General features: G+C 44.8%; 1 protein-coding gene across 1 annotated transcript in view; it reads left to right on the top strand.

Annotated features, from left to right (window-relative positions):
* RCOR1 (REST corepressor 1) overlaps window positions 1-19,373 on the top strand; it is an 89,925-nt gene that overhangs the window by 56,243 nt on the left and 14,309 nt on the right. Inside the window, exons 4-7 of the mRNA XM_037394408.1 lie at window positions 8,549-8,601; window positions 12,594-12,755; window positions 15,368-15,486; window positions 19,108-19,186. Coding sequence (XP_037250305.1) covers window positions 8,549-8,601; window positions 12,594-12,755; window positions 15,368-15,486; window positions 19,108-19,186 — 413 coding nt within the window. The remainder of the gene's footprint in view (window positions 1-8,548; window positions 8,602-12,593; window positions 12,756-15,367; window positions 15,487-19,107; window positions 19,187-19,373) is intronic.

Here is a 19,373-nt window from a genome sequence, read left to right as displayed (position 1 = left end):
GCGGTGGACTTGAGGCCTAAATCCTCTTATGTCCTCAGCTGCATGAAGTGATTTTTAAGTAGCCTTTGTGTCTGTATAACTCGTGCTCTCTGTTCCTAGAAGCAGTGTTAAAGGAGGCTTATGCCTGTCCAGGCGGGTGCAGCATAGGGCACAAACCACGGCAGTGCTCTGGCTCTCTGCTCCTCTCCTGCCTGTGGTACACATCGCATCTTGCCAATAATAGCTTTTCCAAGGCAGAATACCCTTTAAATAGGCAGGGTTTATTTCCTTTGGAGTGATTCTGCCCAGAAGAAGTGGTCAAGCCACCTCAATTTGATCTCTGCCTGCTCTCCCCCCTACTGTTGCAGCTGGTTTCAGCGAAGACTTGTCCAAACTCTTGTGCTGTGGGCAGTGTCCTCTCCTGTGCTGCGACCACGAGGTGGCAGGGTTGTTCCACGAGTGCTCTGAGGGTCGGGGGGACGGCAATGCAGCTGCTCGTTTTTATAGCCAAGGCAAAAACTGTGCTTAGTTGTTTGTCTACCGTCATAATTGTGTGTTTGAAATTTGGAAGAATTTCACATGTATGTGTCTAATCCGTGCTCCTTATTTTCTTTATATAATATTGATTTGTTCAGGGTCTTGACTGTTTTCCGTCCTCGAGAAGGATGGAGAGGAGGGGGAGATATGTACAGCAACATCCAGAATTCCTCACAGGTTCCAGCATTGATCAAACCCCATGAAGCACATTACTGAGGCTGTGAAGGCTGCTGCTTTTGTCCTCATTTCACCCTGTTCTGTCGGGGTATTGCATCACGTAATATGCAAAGTGTTCAGAGCTCCTGCAGTACCCCAGTAATAGGGGTGAACTGAGGTTGCAGCAACAGCTCTACCTCTGCATTCCTGTTGCTTTCTATAGGCTTTAGCACACTTGTTTCTGCTGCAAACCCTCCTTGGGGTCACTGAGTCCACTAAACAATGCGGTGCCTGTGGGGTCATTAAGGAGCAATTTGGGTAGTGGGTCATTAAGGAGAATTTTTTCCCCCTCGGACAGATCGTTTAATCTCATCAAATGGTGAGGAGGGGAGTAATTGTTTTCAGGCATTTCTCTTTTCAGTGTTCTCTTACTCCTCTGAAATTAATGCTCCTGTTTTACATCTCTGAATTCACTGTTCTAGGATGCGGGACTGAAAATCAGCAATGCAGTTGTTTGCTTATCTCTCCTTCCCTCTGTCAGCCAGGAGGGTCCCCTTTCTTTTGCCTTCATGAGGAATTCTTGCAGGAAGATAGTGAGCAGAATAAAGGGGTGTATGAGAGAGACTGCTGGAAACAAGACCGCATAATTCAGGGGGTTGATGGCACCATTTTGTTCAGAAATTCTCCTCTTTAGATGGCGGGGGAAAGCATCTTTCCCTACTTCCTTTTCTGCTCCCTTCCATTTCCCCTGTATCTTCAGTTGTGTTAGTGCTACACCCGGTGTCCTTTCATCATATCATTGTAGACCTCACTTCTTCCATTAGGGAGAGGTGTTTTTTGGCAGCTGAATGCTCTGTGCTCATCTTTGTTGGTTACAGTGTGTATGTGGGGCTCTGTCCCCTTTGCATCCCCATCTTTTGTGCTACTTCTGCCTTCCGGAGCGTGACTGGCTGTAGGAAGGGGCTCTTTGGGCCAGTGCTCATTCCATTTTGGCTGTGGGCTGGACAGGAGGGTCCTGCTCACCCCACACGGCTAAAATGTATGTAAGAGAAGTGTAGCCAAACAGGTAAAGAAATACAGATTTATGATTCTCTTTTTCTGTCCTTCCCCCCATCTGGTTTCTAGTAGCAACAAGAGCCTTCCTTCACAGGAGCAATGCATCTCCTGTGTCACACGACGGTCTCTATTCAAGTATCTTTGTCTTTTTGGCCTGGTCTGTGCCAAAATATCTTTCCAGCATAGAGAAATGAGTTGGATGGGAGGGAGGATGCTTTTTTGTCTGCCCTGTTTTAGGGAAAAGTTATGCTGGTAGGAGGAGTGTGAGGTGGCGTAGTTTATGCTGGGGGAAATGGGATGGGATTGCTTAGCTGCTCTTGCTTGTTCTTTTCTGGAAAGCAGCTAAGAGCTGTGCTGGCAAACTGTCTCTTTGGTGTAAGCCGGGGTCTGCCCCAGGCTCCTCTGGCTCTGAACTCTGATGTCTAAACAGATTGCTGGGTTACATGCTGACCGTGACTGAATGCCACTGAAGTGCAGTGGAGCAGAATTTCACGTGCCCGCTGCCCTGGGCTTGCTAGAGGTGCATGGGGATGGTAAAAGTGGAAGATGCTTATTTATCTGGTACAGTAAGTGAAACGTTAAGCTTGTGGCAATTCTGGGCTGTGCTGGTATGGGAGACTAAAGGGATCCTGTGACTCAGCTGGTGCCGCTCTCTTTCTTGTTTACTTCATATGGAGCGGGGTGGTAAAGAGCAATCGGAAGAATTGCTCAAGGGATTGTCATGCCTCTCAGATGGTGCAAGCATCAGAGTGAGCGAGCCCACAATTAGCCAAGAAATGACAAGCAGAATGGGCTAGATTGTCAGTAACCAGGCAGGGAACAAGCCAAGAGTCGAGTATGATGTTTGTACTCCTTGTCCTTACTTCATCCACAAACACTCTTTTAGTGTACAGAAGGAGCACTGCTGTGTGCTCATGGTTGGTTTACTGCCTTATTGCCTTTTTCTTTCTTTTCTTTTCCTTCACTGTAACAATGAGGTGTAACACTGAGGTGTTGGGTTCCACTGTGGCAAGAAAAGCATTCTGCCTCTTTTCATGGTGTCTGATCACTCATAGCCTACCGTTTGGCTGTGTGGTGTATTGACTTGTTTCAAGAGAAATCCTGTTGATATTGATATGTGGGGACCTCGCTAATGTTCTTGCTCAGTTAGGAGAAAATGCTGTAATGATTTTTTTTTGAGGAGTGGGGACCAAGGGGGAGGAAGTATATTTTCATTGCTTGTAACATCTGGCGTAAGAAAGGCAATATGCTGGAAAGGAGAACGACCTCATCTCTTCTCTGTATATATTAAAGGATAAGATGCTGACCTGAAATTGGGAACTGTAGATCTTTCCACAGCAAAAGCGAGCTAGTTAATGCAGCAGTACTTAGCATTCAAGAGCTTAATTCAGCCTTGGACTTCAGAGACTTCAACTCCTTTCCCTCCCCCTTAGACAAAATATATAACACTGCATGTGCAATACCTGTCCTAAGGAAGCCAAGACCATCTAGCTCAGCTACAGGGAAATGCTGCACTTAAGATTTCCTGGCAGACTTTGATTGTGGTGTGGTTATAAACTCTGGAAGCACCTGAAGTCACTCTTCTTGCCCATGTCCTGTTGATGTTCCCTGCCTCTCCTGTTTGGCAAGTGGAGGGAAGGGATGCTGTGTGGGGAGGAGGCAGTTGCCTTCTCTGCTGTTGCGGCTTAACCCCAGCCAGTAACTTAAGCACCACGCAGCCACTCGCTCACTCCCCCCTTCACCCAGAGGGATGGGGAGGAGAATCAGAGAGGAATGTAAAACTCGAGGGTTGAGATAAGAACAATTTAATAATTGAAATAAAGTAAACCCCAAACCAATAATAACTATAATGAAAAGCAGGTAGAAGGGGAGCAGAATGAAATCCAAAGGAAAGGGAGAAAAGAAAACAAGTGATGCACAGAACAATTGCTCACCAGCTGCTGACTGATGCCCAGCCAGTCCTCAAGCAGGGATCAGCAGGCCTCGGCCAACCCCCACCAGTTTTTATCCCAAACATGACATCCTGTGGTATGGAACACCTCTTTGTCTAGTTCTGGTCAGCTGTCCTGGCTGTATCCCCTCCCAATTTCTTGTGCCCCTCCAGCCTTCTTGCTGGCAAGGCCTGAGAAACTGGAAAGTCCTTGACTTAGTATAAACACTACCTAGCAGCAACTAAAACCATCAGTGTGTTATCAGCATTGTTCTTGCACCAAATCCAAACCACAGCCTTGTAGCAGCTACTAAGAAGAAAATTAACTCTATCCCAACTGCAACCAGATCAGTATCCACCCCTTATTCCATACCATTTACATCATGCTATGTTTTCCGATACATCAAGCGCCACCTTTCCTGTCTTCTAACATAAATAAACAGATACCATTCCCTTAGTCTATGGACCATCCCTCTAATGTCTCTTATGGACTAAATGAACTGGGCATTGGGCTCCATCTGTTATAACAGTCTTTCAGGCCTGGGAAGATGGTGGTACAAGGTGTTGGACTGTTGCGTTTTGAATCCAGTTCTGATTCTGTTAACCTGTGCTGATCTGTTTTCACCAGAGTCATTCTGTATTGGTGTGGTAATTGAAAAGGAGTCTGGTTCAGATCTTCAGCTCTGAAGCGGTAGAGATGAGAGCTGCAAGTGGTGTGTATATATATATAAAAGGCATATAGAAGTGACAATATAGAATATCATGTAACAATATCGCACAATTCAATTCATTGGCTGTTTTTGCCCAAAATCAGATCCCCTTGAGGCAGACTTTGAACTTAATCCATCCTTACGCATTATCCGCTAAGTACTTCCAGGTTCTTGAGCAAAAGCAGTTCTGTGAATGGGTTTGCTTTTGCCTGAGGCAGGAATGACCTAGACTGTTTTCCTAAGCATATTTTTAAGGTGCACTACAGGAACTTTATCGCCTTCTGCAGTATGTAAAAGCCTTGATTGGGCAGGGACAGCTTGGCTGGCAGATCCTCTGGTGTTGACTAAGCAAGTGGCCTTTGTGTATCCCAACACTTAAGTTCTGCCACCGATTGCTTTCAGTGTAGTCTTCTAACAGTCTGTTACATCATTCCATTTTCCCAGAGCCTGGTGCATGATAGGGGGTATAATATACCTACTCAATGCTCTTTGGCACAGGCGTCTATGAGGTTGTTTTGGAAATGAGTTCTGTTGTCTGATTCAATTCTTTCTTGGCATGCCATGTCACCACAAGACTTGTCTTTCAAGGCCCAGGATGGTGTTTTGGGCAGTGGCAAGGGGCATAGGATATGTTTCTAGCCATCCAGTAGTTGCTTCCACCATTGTAAGCACATAGTGCTTGCCTTGGTGAGTCTGTGGGAGTATAATATAGTTAATCTGCCAAACCTCCCCATATTTATATTTTAGTCATTGTCCTCCATACTAAAGAGACTATAACAGCTTGGCTTGCTTAATTGCAGTGCACGTTTCACATTGATGGATCACCTGTGCAATAGTGTCCATAGTTAAGTCTACCTGTTGATCCTGGGCCCATCTATATGTTGTATCTCTTCCTTGATGGCCCGAAGTGTCATGAACCCACTGAGCTATAAATAATTCACCTTTATGTTGCCAGTCCAAATCTACCTGAGCCACTTCAATCTTGGCTGCTTAATCCGTCTGCTGGTTGTTTAGGTGTTCTTCAGTGGCCCAACTCTTGGGGGTGTGAGCATCTACATGATGTACTTCTACAACCAAGTTCTGCGCTTGGGCAGTGGTATCTTGCCATAATGCGGCAGCCCAAATGGGTTTACCTCTGTATTGCCAATTGCTCTGCTTCTGCTGCTGCAGCCACTGCACGGGGCATTTGCCACCATCCATAAGTCAGTATAGAGGTAAAGTATCGGCCATGTTTCTCATTCAGCAACATCTAAAGTCAGCTGGATAGTTTTCACCTCTGCAAACTGACTCGATTCACCTTCTGCTTCAACAGTTTCTGTGCCTTGTTGTAGAAGACTCCATACAGCCACCTTCCACCTCTGATGCTTTCGTACAATAGGGCAGGAGCAATCACTAAACAAGGCATATTGCTTCTCATGTTCTGATAGTTCATCATACAATGGGGCTTCTTCAGCATGTCACCTCTTCGTCTGGTGATGTTCTGAAATCTTTACCTTCTTGCCAGTCCATAACCACTTCCAAGATTCCTGAATGAATGGGATTTCCTGTATGAGCTCGTTGTGTGATCAGTGCCACCCGCTTACTCTGTGAGCATCAGTTGCATGATGTGCGGAGGAAACCCCTCCTTTCAAATATCCAGCACTGGCAACTGGGACACCAGAAGGAGTTGTGCTTCAGTACCGGTCACTTCTGAAGCAGCTTGAACCCCTTCATAGGCTACCGATATTTCTCTTTCAGTTGGATTACAGTGGGCCTCCAATCTTCTATATCCCCAACTCCAAAAGCCCAGGGTCAACATTGAGTCTCCCCTGGTGCTTTCTGCCAGAGGGTCCGGGTAGGGCCATTCTCCCCAGCAGCGGTGTAGAGCAAGTTCTTTACATCTTGCCCAGTCCAAACTGGCCCAAGGCCTACTGCCTGAACTAGCTCCTGTTTGATTTGTTCAAAGGCTTGTTGTTGTTCAGGGCCACATTTAAAATCATTCTTCTTTTGGGTCATGTGATAGAGGGCTTATAATCATACTGTAGGTTGGAATGTGCATTCTCCAAAAAGCCCCAACGCTTTGATCGCATCCACTGGGATTTCAGAATGTCCGTCTTGCCATTATATTCCCAAAACCTGGATCTCCTGTGCAGTGATAGGACTTGACTTTGAAAGCTGGTTTTGCCATAAAGCAGAAGGATTTGGATTATTTTTCCCCTTTCTCAAATACTACTTGTGCTGTGTTGTCCCATGCAATGGTGTCATCAACGTATTGCAGGTGTTCTGGAGCTTCACCCTTTCCCAGTGCAGCCTGGATCAGTCCATGGCAGATGGTAGGGCTACGTTCCCACCCCTGTGGCAGTTGATTTCAGGTGTATTGGATGCTCCTCCAAGTGAAAGCAAACTGTGACCTGTACTCTGCTGGTAAAGGGACTGAGAAAACCACATTTGCCATATCAGTGGTGGCATACCACTTGGCTGCCTGTGATTTTAGTTCACATTGAAGTCCTAGCGTATCTGGTACGGCAGCACTCAGCAGTGGGGTGATTTCATTCACACCACAATAGGTCACTGTTAGTCTCCATTCTGCGTTAGACTTGTGAACTGGCCATATAGAGCTATAAAAGGGTGAGTGGGTCCTGCTGATCACTGCTCGGCTCTCTAGTCAGTGAATCGGTTTCTGGATGGCAATCAGGGAGTGCGGTATTGCCACCGGCGTACCGCAGTGGTAGCAGTCGGCACCTGCTGTTCTTCTGCTTTCAGTAACCCCACCACAGAAAGGTCTTCTGAAAGGCTGAGCAAAGTAGACAGCAGCTTAATGTACTCTTGTTTCAAGGCAGCTATACCGAAAGCCCACTGATAACCCTTTTGGATCCTTGAAATACCCTCTCCTAAGATAGTCAGTGCCAAGGATACATGAAGCCTCTGGGCCAGTCAACTGGGATGTTTTTGCCACTTATTCCCAGTCAAGCTTATTTCACCCTCCAATACGGTTAGCTGTTGAGAGATCCTCCTGTCATTCCAGTAACAGTAATGGGTTCTGCCCCTTCATAGCTTGAAGGTATTAGAGTACACTGTGTTCCTGTATCTGCTAGAGCTTTATACTCCTGTGGGTCTGACGTGCCGGGCCATCGGACCCACACAGACCAATAAACCTGGTTAGCCCTCTCCTCCACCTGGCTGGAGACAGGGCCCCTCTAATCCTGGTCATAGGATTCTCTACCAGGGCAGCAAGCAGTGCAGAGGAACGAGAATTCTGGCTGCGTGTACCCCAGTTCTAAGTCTTTCAGGGTACTAGCGCTTTGGTGATCCTACAGACAAACAATGCTTCCAGCATCTTCCACTCCATTAGGTGAAGCAGGAGTCTCACCTTTTTGCTTGGGTTTTTTTTTTCTTCTTCTTCTTCTTTTTTTTTTTAAGGTTGATATTATCATTATGGTGCATTTAATAATGACCAAACACAAGGGCACAGACTTAGAACACCACCGCTGGTACTGATTTTGATCCAGCCCTCTCAAATGGGTGCTGTTAGATACAATGTAAGCTCAGTCACTCAGGGTTTTAATCCCATCTGTACAAAATATAGCTCCTTAGGGCATCCTCACATTATAAAGGTTAAAAGCTTGTGGGGGTCTAATAATATATGGAGGTGGGGTTTGGTCCAAGATGAAAATTGCTGAGGCATAAGGGCTGAAAAATTTGCCAAGATCTCTGCAGTGGTTGTGCAAACACTAGGAGTCTGGCAGCATTGGAAGGTGTGGATTGTGTCTGGGGATTTTTGTTCTTAACAAAAAAACTGCTTTGGGGGATTTTTTTTTTTAAAAAAAAAACAAAGCACAAAAGCAAAAAAAACCCACAAAACCAACAAAAAGTAGCTGAGACAGTCATGTCTATAGTTTTGTGAACAAGTCCTGAAATATTATATACTATGTTTCAGAAGTACTGGAACTGGATTGGCCATCATGCACCATTTAGGCTTGTTAAGGAAAATATGTAGTAGTTTGGTGACTGTTTTTCTTCTGTTTCCTTCCTTTCCCAAATTGTTGGAAACAGCAGTTATTAATGAGAGTTCTCTGTGGAGGATGCAATGACCATGATTGAAGTCAGAGCTGCAGGACTGGGTTTTAGACTGGAAAGGGGAAGGGAAGAAGAGATGAGATTACTGTATGAAATGCTCTTATGCCTTCTTTTTGTTTTTCAGTGGATGAATATATTGCCATTGCTAAAGAGAAGCATGGATACAATATGGAGCAGGTAACAACCCTTTGAATACTTCCTTTATTTTAAAACTTTTTTCAGCAGGTATTAAAACATGACTTAAAGTAGACTGCCTAGGGCTGCTTCTTCCCTTCAGCTGTGTTTTCTCCTCTCCTTCTTCTCCTCAAACTGACTGTTAAGAGTAGCCTGTGCTCTGGGGATATGGAGTTCAGCCCTAGTTTTACATTGAGTCAAAAGAAGAAAAATGAAACCATTGTAATTTCGAACAGAATTTGGCCATGAGCATTATGCTTCCTATGGTGACTGTCTCTTGAACATTTTCAGAACCCCTAAACAATGTCAAAAAGAGCGGTTTGTCTTTGGACAGCTGCCTGATTACATTGCAGTTTCCAGCTGACTGCTCCATCTCTGCTTCATGGATGTCTTGGCAGTTATTAATGAGCTATTGAACCATCATATGCTTTTCTGAGGCAAACGAATAACCATGGTTATTTACCTTCAAACTGAGCTGCAAATCATTTTGCATTTCATAGCTGAGCACCTCAAGATGTTGGTGCAGTAGCAGTGGATGACTTCACCAGCTGTCCTTGAAGCTAGACAGTGCCTTTAGCCTAGGGGTGGAAATCTTGGTCTGAGCAGACCTCTCCTTTCCTCTGCGTGGTCTAGGACTGTGAACTAATCTTCCATGTGTTAATTAACATCAATTTCAACACTCATCTAGGGAAATGAGTAGACCTGTGCCTAGGAAGCTTTTCTGAATTTTGCTGAATTATGCCCGGAAAGGGAGGGTGGGGAATCTCATGACTTACTGTATTGGCAAATTACGTACTGTCTCTACAAAGGGATTTTATGAAAACTTGAAAGTTCATGAAACTGTTCAGGCAAATGCCTGATTTGGATGGGTAAGGGTTTCTGTTTAAATGACTGCTGTCATCTTTGAGTCAGACTTTCAGTGGTTGACACTCGTGCTCAAAAAGACTTCTTGCAGAACAAGAACATTGAAAGTGAGATAGCCAGCAAAATTTCTAGCAAAACCAGGAATGATCAGACTTAATTAATTATAGTTTCTAAGACCAGAAAACAGCAATAAAAGGAACACAAAAGAACAAAAGGGCTGTGGACTTAAATGAAAATAAGGATGGTAGCTTACTTCAGGTGAGATGAGTATATCCTAGTATTGAATATTCTGGGTAATATTTGCCAAAAGAGGTGGTTTCAGGTTAATGAAAATGGGCTTCATTATTTTGGTGGAGAAGCGTTTGGAGAGTGTAGACTGATCCAAAAGACTGATCAAAGTGGAGCTTGTCATTTAAAAAAAACACGACTGAATTCTTGTGTTTCGATAAACTTAAATTTGACTCACAGAGACTTGCATTCATTTTAACATTGGAAATTCAGACCTTCCACTCATTCCTTGAAGTCTTTCTCCCAATTTTTCTCCTCTCCTCTTGTGTGGAGAAGTAGAAGTTATGGGACTTGCCACACCTGGATGTAAAGTGGCTGAGCACTTGCAAAAAAATGTCCCTCCTTCTAAAAACTTCCTTATTCTTTCCCTAGCACTCTTGTGTAATACTCTAGAGTTAAATAAGTTTCCCGGGTCCTTTGGGATTTCCTAGAGGGCTATGCTAGGCACTTCTAGGAAATAACTGGAGAGCCTCTATCTCGTATTGCTGTGGAAGGCATGTATTCATTTTATATTATAGGGACCAAGTGTCAAGGCTTTCAAATGAGGATGATTTGTTGTGTCACCAAGGGACACTCTCTCTTCAGCAGGTATCATCAGAGTTGCTGTTGGCTGGATAATTGCGGACAAGCTGATATGGGCTCCCTGGAAGCCAGTCAGAGCTCGCTTTAGCATTTGGCCACAGTCTCTGGGCTTTGCTGGCCGTGGCAGCCCTTTCCCGTGTGTGCATCCCCCTGACAGCTGGTCTCTGGACATCTGTGCAGGTGGCTTGACTGACAGTCATTGTACAGAGATTTCCTGTTCTTCTGTCTGTGCCCCTGCCCAAAACCTACCTTTGGAGACTACAACGTGCCCGCTTGCTGAAGGGCAAGCTGTCTGGCAGGGCAGCAGGGGTGTGTGCTGGCGCTCCTCTACCCAGTGGCTTTTCTGTCCAGCTGGCTGCATCTGTTCCACGCATGGCTCCCCATCTCTCTGTCCTTTCTCTCCCCTTGTCTGTGGCAGAGTGCCCCATTTGTTGGCTCTGCTGCTGTTGGATGATGGTTGGAGGCTTGGGCCTGTGCTGGTGGGAGTCCCTGCAGCCTTGCCAGCCTTAGGGTAGGCAAAGGGACGGCTGCAGCAGGTCAGTGAGCTCTGGCAGGGCAAGCCCACTTCAGCGGGTGTTGCAAATGGCTGTAGGTGGTTGTGCTGAGCTGTAGCAGTCATGGGCTTTTTGGAACAGTACAGCAAGTCTGGCTGTGAGCTGTGCTCTCCTGCCAGCCCGAGTCAGACACTCTGGGACGAAGGAGGCTGGAAAAGCTGTATACTCCCCTGTGGGTGAGTGGAGAGCTCCCTAGGACAGCACAGGGTGGAGGAAGAATACCACTCTCCTGTTAAACAAGTCTATAAGGAAAACCTTTTGTTTACTTTTTGCTTCATGTAAAGCCCTCAGCCCTCACCAGCACCTAAGTGGTATTTAACACTACCCTGCCCTCCCGGAATGTTTCCCTCTTTGTTTTTCCCTTGCTTTTTCACAAGGGTATTTGGTACAGCTCATATCTGAAGCTGAAAGGGATGGCAGGGGAGAGAAAACTCAGTCCTTTGTGACTGCAAAATAGTTTCTTTGGCCCCATGCTTGCCAGAGCGGATGGAGATAGGTGGCTGTGTGGCCCCTGTGACATCTTGAGTGACTGCTGCAACCAAGCCTACTACTTGTCCTGCATGGTGGCAAAAGGGAGGAGAGGGTGCCCTACTGAGAGGACCATAGGGTCAGGACAAGGTCTTGGATCATACTAATACGCATACTTTTTGCGGAATCTCAGGGGAGCAAGATCCCATAAAGGAACTGGTTTTTGCATAGCAAAGCATAATGGGGAACCCCCGAATCTGGAGAGATTTTGTAACTTTGAGTGGCCGGGGTGAAACTACTAGCTGAGGGGAACTGTGGCTGTAAAACCTGAGCTGAGTTTGCATATAACGAGCAGGTTACTCTGATGTTTTACTCAGCATGTTAGGGATTGTTTTCACTTTACAGCCATTGTGAAAGGCTGGTATCTAGCTCTGCAGAGTCAGGCCTTCCCAAAATGACTTGTGGTGCTCGCTGGCGTGCCAGATGTAGTGATGTGTCATAACGCACAGGGGCTGTGGACCCCTGGGAGAGAGAGGTGGCTAGGAGCGAGCATCCTGGAGATGGTGGGATGAGGTCAGTTTGCAGGTGGTGAAATGCAGCACATGCACGTTGTCTTTGGAACTGAGAATTAGAGACTGCAACAGTGAAACGAGGTGTCTTTCAAGGGAATAAACGAGTAGCCCCCAAAATGAGTGAGATTCGTTCTTCTTTGGGCCCAGCAAGTCAAGGTCGTGCATGCTCTCTGCCTTTCCTTCTTCCAGTTCTTATCTTCTCCCCGTTTTCCCCCTCCTCCTCAAAAAGAGCCCCTTAACAACCATCAAATCCCAGTCAACTAAACAGTCTTCCTGATTGCATGGGAAATGGAGTTGAGGCTGGACAGAAAGTAGGTTTTTGCCAGTGCTGGTTGTTAGGTAGTCTTCCAAAGTCTTTGCTTAGCTTTCCTGTGCATACCATGATCAGTGAAGTTAGAATAATTTCTTCAATTTTCTTCTTCCCTCTTACTGTTTCTACTCTTTTATTACATTACTACCTGTGTGGTCTGGATAAACTTTAAGTTGGTCTTCGCAACCTAGCAGGCACGGAGATCAGATTCCAGGTTTCTTGCACACAGAAATGTGTCTGACGTGGCTGAGAATTAAAATTATGTCTCTCTTTGCCTGAGAAAAATGCTGTAGCTCTTTCTTTGCATGCATATAATAATGTTTCTTGTGATTAGAATTGTCCCCTTGTTATTTCTAGGCCCTTGGGATGCTGTTCTGGCACAAGCACAACATCGAGAAGTCTTTGGCGGATCTGCCAAACTTTACTCCATTCCCAGATGAGTGGACAGTGGAAGACAAGGTCTTGTTTGAACAGGCCTTCAGTTTCCATGGGAAAACCTTTCACAGGATCCAGCAGATGGTAAGTGGTGTCACAGGGATGGAAAAGCATAACAGGCAGTTGGACCATCATCTTCAGTGCTGATTGTGCTGAACTCCTGTGTAATGCTTTTGAGAGAGAATAGGCCAAAGGGGATGTTAGAAGAAAGGTACTGCCATGAATAGAAAGAAACATTATTTCCAGAGTCTCCTAAGAAGTGTTTTTCTGAAGTACTTTACTGGTTCAGGATAAACATTGAGTGTGCAGTTTTTTTGGTTGGAAATTACAGTTTTCAGTCCCCTGTGTGCTATGGTACTGTTTGTCTCAGCTGGAGTTCAGGCATGGTCTGTACACACGTGCCCACCCACACACAGCGTAAAGATCATCTCTGTGCAAAGCTGATTTCCTTTCTTACAGCCTGCTTTTTAGGAATTCCTTTTATTTGACTGTGCTTAATGTGATTTGGGACTGTCAGTGGATGCTGTGATGGAGGTTGCAAGCATTCAGTCCTTTGCTTTGGGTTGGTAGTGATTTTTTTCTAAACTGTGACTGATAACTTCAAGCGTAGGTTTTTGCCTGAAAGGGAACTGCTGGGGTGTGGGCAATTTTCTTTTGAAAGAGGAAGAGTATGGGATGTAAAAATCTTTTATTTAATTATATCTTCAGAGTTTCTTCAAGTGGTTCATCACCTGAGTGGGAACCAGACTTTGTTCTTTGCTCTCCTTCAGTAAAGTGTCTCTTGAATGTTCCAGCAGGACCCTGTTATGTTGATTGTGACCCTTTGAAGTGAACCTAGGCTGTTGCAGTCTGTTCAGCCTCTTTAAAGCCCCTATGAAGGCCTGTGTTGCTGATCCTGCTGAAAACCAAAAGGTGACTTGCCTCCCAAGTGTGAGGGAAAACTGCCAAGTCCCTTTTCAAAAGGGCGGCAGGAAAAGGTTCATTCTTCTCATGTCCTCCTTGAATGTGCCTTCACTGGTGTGTGTTTCCAGATGTTCTTGGAGTCCTAGGGTTTCCCACTCCCTTGGGTCAGATGACAGGGTTTGTGCATATTGTGGACAGCTGGTATAGATAGTCTGGAGAGTTGTGGACTCTTGAAGGGTGAAGCTGTTTTCTTCTTTATTCCTCTGTTCTTGCGTAGGGGGGAAAAAATGGGGAGGGGATTGTCCTGGAGGAAGAAAAAGAGAACGTAAAGCCTGTCCCGTTGCTTGGTTAAATGCCAAAGCAAGAAATTTGCCATTTGGTTTTTGTGCAGAAGCATGAATCTGTCCCGGAGTGAAGTGCATTCCAATACAGGAATGCCAAGCTCATGTGCTGTTCTCTAGGTAATGATACTTTTTTTATGGTTGCTCCCAGAAAAATCATCCTGCATGAAAGGAATTAAATGGCATGAAGCTATGTGTTTAGCAGGGGACAAGAATCAATGGCTCGGGAGCACGTTAGTTGTTAGCTTATATATGCTGCCTCATTAGCACCAGTGCAGCTTGGAACTGAGGGGAAAAATTATCGAAGCCAGTGAATGAGAAGTGAGTTACGTTATTTACTGGAGCTGGTGCTGATATTTTGGCACTCCTAGCATATGATTGTAGCCAAGTGGATGTTTGTCACGAACAGCCTTGTCCCTGAGTTTGTTCTGTGGAACCCATTTAATTCCAGTGTACCAGCCTGCTGCATGGTTGTTGGCAACACAACGTTGACATAGCACCTGTGCTTTGCCAGTGCAGATGGATTTATGCCTGTGTGCAGCTCTGTGCCAGGGTAGCAGCTCTAGTGTGATCCATTATTAGGACCTAAAGTCAACCTGCAATCTGAGAACCAGGCTTGTCTCAAGTGAAGACTTAAACTGCAGTATCCGAATAAGAGAGATCTGGCTCTTGCTTACAGTTTTGTTTTCCTCTCCACCTGTCCTGCCCTCTAAGCTGAATCAGACACTTAACTGAAACATGTTTTATTCAGCAAGAAAGGTTGGACTTTTACCTTGTAGAACTCTTGTATAAGAACATCCATGCAGAGTACCTCAGAAGTAGGGAATTAGTTGTACGTTTTACACTTTTTGGAGGCAGACTTTTCATTCATAACTACGGGGCAATGACATTAGTGTAAGAGGACAAAGCAAAATCAATTGAGACTTGTTTTCCTATATCCTCAGTCTACCATACAGTAATGTTCCACCTTTTGAAAATGTCTTTTGTTGAGACCTTTGAATAGACTTAATCATGTGAATGGTGTGAATAAGACTTTTTTTAACCAAACATCAAAGATACGCTTGGGATGTAGCCTGCAATTCAGCAGTTCCTGTGGTTGCTTACACATGCCTGTGTTAGCTTTTAAAACTGTTATCTTAGCTTCAGGGCCCCATTTGGGATTTGCTTTTGCTATGGTCCTCTATTCTGAAGGGAACCAGCTACCTGGCTGGTAAGTGGAGGCTTGCTGAGATGCTCTTTAGAGATTTTGACGTCCTAAACAGTGGGCACTAACCTGAAACACTCCCCCATAGATCATTTTCGGAAAGGCTGCAGAACTGCCTTGCTTGAGCCTTTGAGACAATCCAATGTAGAGAGATCAGATGTTCCTTGACAAGAACAGACCGATTGTATGTGAACTCCTGGGGGTACTTTACATATAAACATATAAAAGGATACATGTTTAATTTACAGCTTCCTGACAAATCAATAGCCAGCCTGGTGAAATTTTACTACTCCTGGAAGAAGACAAGGACTAAAACTAGCGTGATGGACCGTCATGCTCGTAAACAAAAAAGGGAACGTGAGGAAAGGTAGGTTTGCAAGCAGAAAGGCTGTGTATTGACGCACACTGATTTCTTCAGACTACCTCAGAGATTCCTGTTAGCTTGTAAGAAACTAGATGTAGGATTTTCCCCAAAATGTTTCCTGGTGCCACACCTTCTTTCCCCACCCCTTTTCCCTGCTGTGCATGTTTTGCTTTGCTTAAAGCCAAAAGGAATCTGTTGGCAATTAAGTGTGCTCTCTTTTTCAACACTGTGCAATTCCAGATTGCCCTCTAGTGCAGTGGTTGCTGTCCCATTGCTCTAGAAGCTTTTTCTCTGATACTGCTTGAGGGTGGAGAAAATGAAGTTAAAACTGTTTACAAGCTGATTGGCACTGTTGTCAGCAGAGCCAGAGAAGCTGATAAGCAGGAGAGTGAAAGGAAGTCATGAAAGAGCTAGAAATCTGCCTTTATTTCCTCCATGTGATGCTGAGTAGAGCAAGAATGTGCACCTGATGGGGAGCAGGGTCTGGTGCAGCACCCCTCAGCCTGTGCGTATGCACACAGAGACCCTTCCCCTGCCTTTTACTTCAAAAACTATTACCAGCATAAGACCATGCTCTATTCCCTGAGAAAAATGAAGTTTAGGATGTGTTTGATTGACTGAGAAGAGGGTAGCACAGGGGAACTTAGGATGAATTCTGTGGCAGAGGCCATGGTATGCTGCGTGCATTAGGATTTGGGGGGGTGAGGGTGCCGGTATTTGGGAGATCACTAGCCACTGAGCTTCAACAGAAGAGTTTGACTCCTGCTTTTGTGCAGTTTTGTCTGCAAGTTCACCCTCCTGTTGTGTGTATTACTAGAAGTATCTGTACAGTTAGAACTGTCACTTGGTGACTGCCTAGTTCTGGGCCTGACAGAGCCTCAGAAATGTGGTGGCCTCAGGGTGTGTGTGCGTGGACGACACCCCCATTGCCCCTGAACAGCAGCAACTCCATCTGCTCGATGCAGGTGCCTTCTCAACCTGCTCTAAAATGTAGTTAATGTCTTTGCAGATAAAACTTGAGGTGTGCCTGGCTTTGGAAGACTCCTGTAGAATTTTGCCTAATTACATTAGAAGTTTTTTCTCCTCAAACGAGTTGCTGCTTCAGCACTTCCCAGGGAGCTGTTTGCTAGCTCCCGGACATAGGAGCAAGCCCTGTTTGGGAAGGGGGAAGAAATGTGTTTCTAGGGTTGAGGTGTACTACGCCAATGACTCCACCTCTGCCGTTTCTCCATTAGTTCAACAATACTTGCTTAACAGGCAGGGCCAGGGAAAATGTTACCAGCCAACTTGTCCAATATTTGGTTGGCTTTCTCTGACTTGAGTCTTTCTCCATTCTGGTTTTTTCCCTTCTCTGCAAAGGCTGTCTTGATTTTTCTTCTTCCCATTCTGCTTTTTTTTTCCCCCCTCTTTTTTTTTTTTTTTTTTTTTTAAATTTTCCTACTAATTAGGGGGTGGGATGGGTGGGTGGGGGTTGGGTTGCCTCTTGTAAGGAGTATGTGTTTGTCTCATTATATGGTTTAGTGTCTTTTACCTCTCTATTTTTATTCTGGCTCATAAATGAAATTACTGCAATTTGGAAATACAACTCCGGTACCTGTGCCTGTTTGCTGGGAAAAGCAGCACCTCACACCATCTGGTGATTGGGAAAGAACTCTATGGGCTGCTATGTGCTGTAATTTTGTAACCTTTGAGGAAGGCAGCTGGATTGGAAATGTGTAATTTGGTTTACATCTGCAGCAAGCTAAGCGCCAGGCCATCAACTTGATGTTTGATTTCCCTTCTTCCCCTCTGTTGAGTAAAATAGTCAAACCCCTGCACACCTGGAGGATTTATCAGTGCAGCCATGTGGGGTGTGAAAACAAATCTGGGTGAGTTTGGGGTGTTTGGATTTTGAGGTTGTGCTGTGCCATTAGTTGTTGGGAAAACTTGAAAAACTTTCTTCAGTTAATAGTGATCGCTGTCTAAAACTGCAGAAGTGAGTGGGTGGGTTTTGATCTAGCTCATATCTAGGAACTCGCTAGAATAGAAGAGTAAACTATGAGCACAGCGGAGCCCACGGGGGTTTGGCCTTCGCAGAAAGGCTGAAATCTGAACCTAGGTGAGAACACGTGGGAGCTCTTTTGGAGATGGGGTTAAGAAAGAGGCAAGGCAGTCTGAGGTATCTCACTCGAGTACTGCTAGATCTTTTCTGTGGCTAGGCAGGGAAATTCCCTGATCCCTCAGATTGTCACCAAAATAGCTCCCCCTGCATTTGGGACCAGGTTTTCAGTAGCTGTTCTTAGTGTGAGGGGCTTTGTGTATGCAGCTCTGGGAGGGGGTGCTTGTGAGTTTATTCCCTGGAATCGTGATTACACAAACTAAATATCTTGTGAACCAGGCAGCTTGGGAGAGCAGGAATGCCTTGTACAAGTGACTGCTCTCACGGAGATGGATGCCAGCTTAAGCCACCCGGCAGTATGTTCCTCCTTAAGCTACGTTTGCACGGGGTGTCACTGCAGCGGGGAGACAGCCGTGAGCGAGTGCTGCTACCGCAGCCATGTGCACTGGCACCCGCGGTGCCTGCTGTCCCCCACGCCTGTGTGAATGCCCCCTGACTGGCACTAGCACCCCAGTGGTGTAGCACAGCTTCTGCTGGGGTTTCTCTGCACAGCCCTGCCTTGCACTGGTGCTGTGACATACCTGCATCAGGCAAAGTTTCTCATCCCAGGCTATAAAGTTTGACATGACAAAATAGGTTTATTTTTTTGATTAAAAAAAAAAAAATGAAAAGCCTTGATTAGGTCAGCTTATTTCTTCTGTTTCTGGGCATCATCCCAAATGGTGCAATTAACTTTAGTTGTGTACAGTACAAAAATTCTAAATGGTGAAAATATATTCGATTTAATGTCTGATTAAAATTCCAATGAAGCCAAACTGGCCAGGTGTGCCAAGGTCACTTTCAATATGGCCTCAATTTCATGCCTATTATTATTCTGTAACTGATAACCTCTTTTTCTTTTCCAGGGGAGAATGAAATGTGATGCTGTACTGAAAAAAAAAAAAAAAAGCCCAAACAAAAACCCAAACATTTTTTATGCTTGCTCTTGAGGGAGTTCATCCTGTGCATGTCTATTTCACTAAATGTTAAGGAGTTGTATGAAATCTGTGGTTTAGCTACTTGCTGTAATTCTAAGTGTTTGTTTCTGTCTTGGTTTGCCTAAAGTTAAAATGCGCAGTGCCTTGTTCTTTAAAAGGTAACTTGTGTAATCAATTATGTGTATCTTGCCTTCATCTGAGCAGACTTGTTTTGCCTAAGTATGCTACTGAGAAGCCTTCCTTTACAAGACATGGGCCCTACTAGCTATACACTTAAGAATTTCTTGAATTAAACAAAAAAACCAAACCCAAAACAACAACCAAACAAAACAAAAAAAAAAACCCCACCAAACAAACAAACCAAAAAAAACAAAAAAAAACCCAACACAAACAACAAACCCACTGCAAACCCCTGAAAAAATGTTCTGGAAATATAACTAAGGAAAGCTTGTTGGACTTGCTGTTGTATCCAGGCATTTCTTTTAGCATGCTATCTATAGAAAAAGAGCCTCACAAACTAATATAGTACTGTTTGCTTTTGTCTTGCAGTGAGGATGAAATGGAGGAAGCAAATGGAAATAACCCTATTGATATTGAAGTTGAACAAAACAAGGAGAGCAAAAAGGAGGTATAATTATTTTCTTACTCTTATAGAAATGACAGTGCTTACTTACTAGCTACTTCATGTAGAAGCTGACAGTATCTAAATTCTCTTTTTGTGCTTTGTATAGTTGTCATACAAGAAAAGAATTGTCTTCAAAATTATTCTTAGTTGAAGACAATTGTAGACAAATAAATTATGGATGGTGCTGGGA

The sequence above is a fragment of the Falco rusticolus genome, chromosome 7, assembly GCF_015220075.1.
Source record: "Falco rusticolus isolate bFalRus1 chromosome 7, bFalRus1.pri, whole genome shotgun sequence".
NCBI classification, from domain to species: domain Eukaryota; kingdom Metazoa; phylum Chordata; class Aves; order Falconiformes; family Falconidae; genus Falco; species Falco rusticolus.
This window is presented reverse-complemented; position numbering and strand designations above follow the sequence as displayed.